The 6,900-nt window shown below is 39.5% G+C and overlaps 1 protein-coding gene across 1 annotated transcript in view; it reads left to right on the forward strand.

Moving 5' to 3' along the window:
* The window catches only part of MCU (mitochondrial calcium uniporter), a 78,694-nt gene extending 75,535 nt beyond the window's left edge, over positions 1 to 3,159 (forward strand). Inside the window, exon 9 of the mRNA XM_006761021.1 lies at positions 1,202 to 3,159. Within this exon, the coding sequence (XP_006761084.1) occupies positions 1,202 to 1,279 (78 nt within the window). The 3' untranslated portion in view covers positions 1,280 to 3,159. The remainder of the gene's footprint in view (positions 1 to 1,201) is intronic.
* Positions 3,160 to 6,900: the final 3,741 nt, after the last annotated feature.

The raw sequence follows: 6,900 nt of genomic DNA on the forward strand, positions 1-6,900 counted from the left end.
AGGAGGTGTGCAGGAACCAGCTGATCGATGTTTCTCTATCATCAATATTTCTAATTCTCTATCCCTCTCCTTTCCTCTCTGTAAAAAAATCAATAAAATATATTTTAAAAAAAGATTAATACAGTCCTAGCTGATCTGGCTCAGTGGATAGAGCATCAGCATCGGCCTGTAGACTGAAGGGCCCCAGGTTCAATTCTGGTCAAGGGCACATACCTGGGTTTTGGGCTTGATCCCCAAGAAGAGAGCGTGCAGGAGTCAGCCGATCAATGATTCTTTTCATTATTGATGTTTCTATCTCTTTCTCCCTCTCCCTTCCTCTCTGAAATCAATAAAAAAATATATTTTTTAAAAGATTGATACATTTTATTTTTCATAATCTTTACCACTTTCAGATTTCTGAGTGTGCCTTCCTCACTCTGAGATATTAGATTTTGGTGAATAAATCCTCATCTTATTTTCCATAGTCTTTTATGACATTAGAGGTGTGGTGTGTTTTTTAGTCCCCAAAAGCTCCGCCATCCCCTTCTCTGCACCTTCTCTGCCTTCTCTGTCTTCTCTGTCCCTTATTGGTGATGGAGTTGTGCTTTGAATAAGCTTAACCCATCTTCCTGCGTTAGCCTAAGTGGACTCAGGTCTTCTGTTGCTCTGGGTGGCGGTTCTCAGCTGGAGGGACTGCACCACAATCCTCCCTGGAGCTATTAAACATGCAGCTGCTGCAGCCCCACCCTAAGCCTATTAATCCAGCTCCTCAGGAGTGAGGGTCCAGCCTGTGTGAGTTTTAAAAGTGCTGCATTGACTGACTACAAATCCTTGTTTTAAAAGTCTGTAGCTATTGAAGAACTTAAACAACTATTGGATACACAACAAGTCTTTGAGGAGCCAAATTAAACTTCTGGCTCCAGGCAAAGGTTCGTGAAAGGGCAAAACAGCAAGGTGCATCAGGTGCTCCCCATATTCTTGAGCCTGAGTCCTCCCTCTTTATAGCAGGTCGCTCTGGAGGCTCTGTTGACAGCTGACACTGCCAGCCTTTGGTGCTGGTCCCCCTTTGTTGCCCTTTGTCTCTGAGACTCTTATTTTGAGAGTAATTGAAATGATTTATTTGACACACAGTGATGGAGGGAAGACAGTTTCCTTTTCTTGGGAGACACTAATATTGAAAGCTTCATTAGCAAGTTTTTCTCACCTTTTGTTTCTATTTTAGGCAGAAATGGACCTTAAGAGACTGAGAGACCCATTACAAGTACATCTGCCCCTCCGACAAATTGGTGAAAAAGATTGATCTGCAAAGAGCCTCTGAATCCCAGCAGAAAGAACACTTGTTTATAACTATTGCCTTTTTAATTAAAACATTACAGGTAGAAGCTGGGAGCCATGTTGGGGTGGAGGGTTTTTACCTTTAATTAAAAACAAACAACAAGGAAGTTAGGGAAGAAAGGAATGTAAAATCTGAAGATCAAGCTTTGTGAAATATAAGCTCAAAGGGCTTAGTTAATATTGTCTTAATCAAGCATCTCAGTTCCTGGATGAAATAAGTTATATATTTGAGAGATTCAGAAAGAGTAAATGATGCTGGGGTGTTAGTTTCTTGCATCTTCTTTGCAGGTCAGCAAAACAGTAACACACCAGCACCCCACTCAGCTCATTTTTTTTAATTTAACTTTTCTTATTTTTGACATAGGAGTCAATAAACAGACCAGAAAAGCATATCCTCAAGATATGTGGGTGGCAAACAGAGTCTGAGCCCAGACATTAGCATTTATTTTAAATTGGACCCAGCCTCTACAAGTAAACAGGAATCCGCCCCACTTGTGCCCCTTTTCTGACCACCCACCTCTGTTGGTTACATTAATTTTATCCATATGATCATTGGAACCAATTTATGACTGTTTGATGATCGACACTCTGGATTAAGCCTTCTTACATGTCTATATTCCAGTGCTCTGGATCAGTATCCAGGAATCATTGGCAACACTGCATGATGTTGTTTTGTTCTGTTTTGTTTTGTTTTGTTTGCTAATTAATTTCTGAGGGGAGGCAGAATTTCCCTCCTTTAACTACCCCATTGATATTCCACTCTCCCTCCATAACTCAAATTGGAGGGGGAGTGGTCAGCTGTATTACCAAATCAGAAAGATGAAAGGTTTACAAAGTGGCTAAAAATCATGTCTGTGTAGCCATTTCAGAACCAGAATGATTTCATTGCTGTTAATCTGCTTGTGTGACAGCATTCACGGCCAGGCCACCAGATGCCACTGTCTTGTCTGGAGGCTTTGTCAGTCTCGAAGGACACACACACTTGAACCCTGTTTGTGAGCCCTCTCACCTCCACCACTTCAGGAGTTGTAAATCAAGTGTGTGGATCACAAAGGGTGCAATTTATCTTTATACAGGCATACATTTCTATGGCTCCTTTCGGCCTACCTTCTTCACCCAATTTTTTCTTAAATTGAGAGAAAAAAGCATTAATCTTATACTCTGTCAAATATTTTCTACCATATTTCCAGTTGACATGTGCACTTGAAAATCAAAGGCATCTGTCCAATATTCTGTTTTTAATTACTGTGGGGGCAGGAGGGAGAGGAAGATGGGGCTTGCCACACAGCTGATTGGCTTTCTTTCTTTCACGTGATTCATCCCTCCTCATTGTGGCATGGGATTCCTTTCTCTTTTTCTTTCTCCTTTGGGATCATTGTGTATGAAAAGAAGGATTTTTAATGACAAACCCAGACTCCAGGTGCCTTGCAGAGGTTGAAGGCCAGCCAGGATTGCTGCTGCTGCTCCTGCCACCACCCCTTCCACTGGCATGATGGAATGAAAGGATGCATGTCTCCACTTCCCAGCCCCTCCCCACTTCCTTCCCCTACCCGCCCCACCCCCACCCCCGTAGCAACCTCTTCCTTCATTTATTTTTAAGTTGTGTGAATTATTTTTAAACCATTTATCCTGTTTGTGCACAGGGTTTTTAAGAAGAAACAGCACAGTGCAATGAGCAAATCCTTTCAGGATGTGTGGGAGGCAAGGGAGGGAGGATGGATGGGGAGAAAAGTCCTTTAAACAAATAGTAAAATATTGAACATGTGTAAAATCCTGTATCATTTATGAAATATGTATAAAATCAATGTAACTTCTGGAACAATAAATACTTATTCAATTTTTGAACTGTAGCATCTCATTCTTTAAAGCAAAACCAAAAAAAGAAAAACAAAGAAACTTATTTTATTTTCCTGTTATTCTAGGTGGAAAGCTTTTTACTTCTGAAATAATTTTTATAAAAATACCATTTTAAAAAGATTTGTTGCTAGAACCTATATTCTTAAAAGAGACATTTCATCAATTTTTCTTGAAGTAAGATGGTCAGTAGCTTCCTCATTTTCCAGTGCCACCCAAGGGTAAGTGACCCGACCGGCCATAATAAAACCAGTGGCAACACAGAGACTACTATCACTATCTCCTGATTAAGAGGAAAATCATATCAGACCACTAGATTGCCCAGTGGTCTCCTACACTCCAGAAGTTGTTCAGGGATGAGTCAAGATTAAATATTCATTATTTTAAGAGTTTGTGTCAAATTTATAATGATCACCAAACAAGAAAGGGCCACGTGCTGCCTCGTCCATCAAAGGCATATCAAAAAGCATGTATTTTTTTTAAAGCATGTATTAAATAAAAGATTAAAGTCATGTGATCTTAGTGGATTCAGAAAAAGCATTTGGCAAGATACAACACTACGATTAAAACACTCAAAATGGGTATAGAAAGAAAGTACCTCAAGATAATAAAGGCCATGTATGACAAACCCTCAGTTCATATAAGATGAAAAAGCTTTCCTCTAAGATCAGGAAGAAGACAAGGATGCCCACTCTGACCACTGTTATTCAATATAGTCCTGAAAGTCCTAGTCAGAGCAGTCAGGCAACAACAAAAAATAAAAGGCATCCAAATTCAGAATAAAGAAGTAAAACTCACTGTTTGCAGATGACATGGTTCTACAGGACTCCACCAAAAGACTATTAGAAACAATATATTGCAGGATATAAAATCAACATACAAAAATCAGTTGTGTTCTTATATACTAAAATGAAATATCAGAAAAAGAAATGAAGAAAACAATTGAAACAAAAAAATGATAAGTTGCTATCATGCACACTTACCACCAGGGGACAGACGCTCCAACAGGTAGGTTAGCTTGCTGCTGGAGTCCAGCTGATTGGGACTGAGCAAGAGGGGGCAGACATGCCCTGGAGCCCTCCTGAGGTCCGTCCCCGGCCAGCCAGCCCGCATCGGTTCCAATCGGGACTGGGCGAGATGCCCTGATCAGCCCTAATTGCTGCCCAGGCCAAGGGACTCCACCGGTGCATGAATTTGTGCACCAGGCCTCAAGTAGAATATAATTAAAAGCCCACAAATAAACCCACACATATAGGCTACTTTTTTTTTTTCACCAAAGAGCCAAAGCATACAATGGAGAAAGGAAAGCCTTTTCAATAAATGGTGTTAGAAAAATTGGAAAGCCACATACAAAAGAATGCAACTAGATTGCTATCTGACACCATGCACAAAAGTTAGCTCAAAATGGATTAAGTACTTGAATATAAGGCCTAAAACAATAAAATACATAGAAGAAAACATAGGCACTAAATTTATGGACTTTGGTCTCAGAGGGATTTTTGTGAACTTGACTCCAAAAGCAAGGAAAACAAAAGCAAAACTTAAATGAATGGAACTATATCAAACTAAAAAGCTTCTACACTGCAGAGAAACCATCAACAAACAAAAAGAGAACCAATCAAAAGGAAGAAGATATTTACAAATGATACTTCTAATAAGGAGCTAATATCCAAAATATATAAGTAACTCATACAACTCAACAAAAAACAATCAAATTAAAAAATTATCAAAGGACCTGAATAGACACTTCTCCAAAGAGGATATACAGATAGCCAATAGATATATGGAAAGAGGCTCAATGTCACTAATCATCAAAGAATTTTAAACCACAGTGAGATATCACCTCACACCTGTTAGAATGGCGATCAATAAATCAACAAACAACAAGAGCTGGAGAGGATGTGAAGAAAAGGGAACCTTCATACACTGCTGGTGGGAGTGAAAATTGGTACAACCTCTATGGGAAACAGTATGGAGGTTCTTAAAAAAATAAAGAATAGAGCCACCATATGATCCAGCAATCCCTCCCCTGGTTATCTACCCCCAATATTGAAAACACTTATTTGATATCTGTACCCCAGCGTTCATTGGAGCATTATTCACAATAGCCAAGTCATGGAAAGAACTAAGTGTCCTTTGGCAGATGATTGGATAAAGAAGATGTGGTACATATATACAGTAGAATACTAAGCCATAAAAATGATGAAATATTGGCATTTCAATGGTTGAATCTTGAAAGTATCATGCTAAGTGAAATAAGTCATGTGGAAAAGGATGAGAACCTATGATTTCACTCATGTGGGACCTAACAGAAAGCAACAAATGAACAAACAAAACAAGCTCATAGACACAACAGTATGGTCGTTTCCAGAGGGAAAGGGGGTGGGAGAAGGATGACGAGGATAAAGAGGGTCAAATATATGGTGACAAAAGGAGACCAGACTCTGGGTGGTGTGCACACAATGCAATGTACAGATTTGTATTACAGAATTGTCCACTTGGAATTTACATAATGTTATTAACCAATGTCACCCCCAATAAATTTAAAAGGGAGGAAAAAGCATGTAGTAAATGTCTGACTGCATATAGTGTGGTATGAGATATCAAAGGGCCTCCTTAGCTATCTATAGTCCTGCGTCCTGGCAGCTTACAGCAACCTAAATAACACAGACATCCCCAGGACGTTTATAAAGTGTAAGACGATAAAAGATTGAAAATGTTAAGTTCTTGTTTGCATTCAACAAATAATGCCTGCATATTCCATGACATTCTGTTAGGCTTTAGTGGGTTTTCAGTGGAGATCGTGGAGAGTGTTAAATCCATTAGTGAGTGTAGGTAATGCTGTTTTGCCAAGAGATCATGGACTTTTGAGCTGGAAAAGTAAAAGGATTCTTAGGGGATGATCCCTGCAGCAGCAGCGTGGCATTCCTTGTTAGAAATGCAAGTTTCTCTCGTCCCTACTGAATTATAAACTAGGAAGGGGACCAGCAATAACAAGCCCTCCTGGTGATTCTGATGTAAGTCATTGATTTAATCAAACCATTGCTTTAAAGAGAAGGAAACTGAGGCCAAGAGAGCAGCTATGTCAGAACCACCATTAAATCCTGCCATCAAACACAACCAAGTGCCCGAAGGGCTGGTCAGTGTGGTGAGTATGGCTAATGGAAAGAATAGAAATCCTGTCTCGTGTACTGTTGCATCTTCCTTGCCAGGGTGCAGTGGTAATCACATAGTAGATGATTACAAGAGCAAATGCAAATAGGTTGAATTTTTACAGTGTATCTGGAAAGATTTCTCATAAAAGTGGAACTTCTTAGATTTTAGAACTCAGTTTCACCAAAATTGTTAAAGGTTGTCATTCATTTTTATCACAACTAACAACCTTTAATTCATTGCTCTCCTATATATCCAAATTCCTTGTCTCCAAAATGTTGTTATATCCTTAGGATAAATGTATAGGTTAATCTTATTGTATCCTACTAAATATAAACGACTCACCATAAAATTTTATTTCATTTTATGTTTTATAAATGAATCATCCACTGAGCAATCCCTCCTCCTCAAAATTGCCCTCAGCTCCTGTAACTCTGCTCTTGAGTTTCCTTCTATAAATCTCTACCTTCCAGTCTCTTTTGCAGCGTCCCCTTCCTCTGCCCACATCTCTGACCCCATCTTGGACCCATTTTCCATGGATGATCTCATCCCCTCCTCTCCCCCAATTTCTGTTCCTCT

This window comes from Myotis davidii, unplaced genomic scaffold, assembly GCF_000327345.1.
Source record: "Myotis davidii unplaced genomic scaffold, ASM32734v1 scaffold134, whole genome shotgun sequence".
In the NCBI taxonomy this organism is placed as follows: domain Eukaryota; kingdom Metazoa; phylum Chordata; class Mammalia; order Chiroptera; family Vespertilionidae; genus Myotis; species Myotis davidii.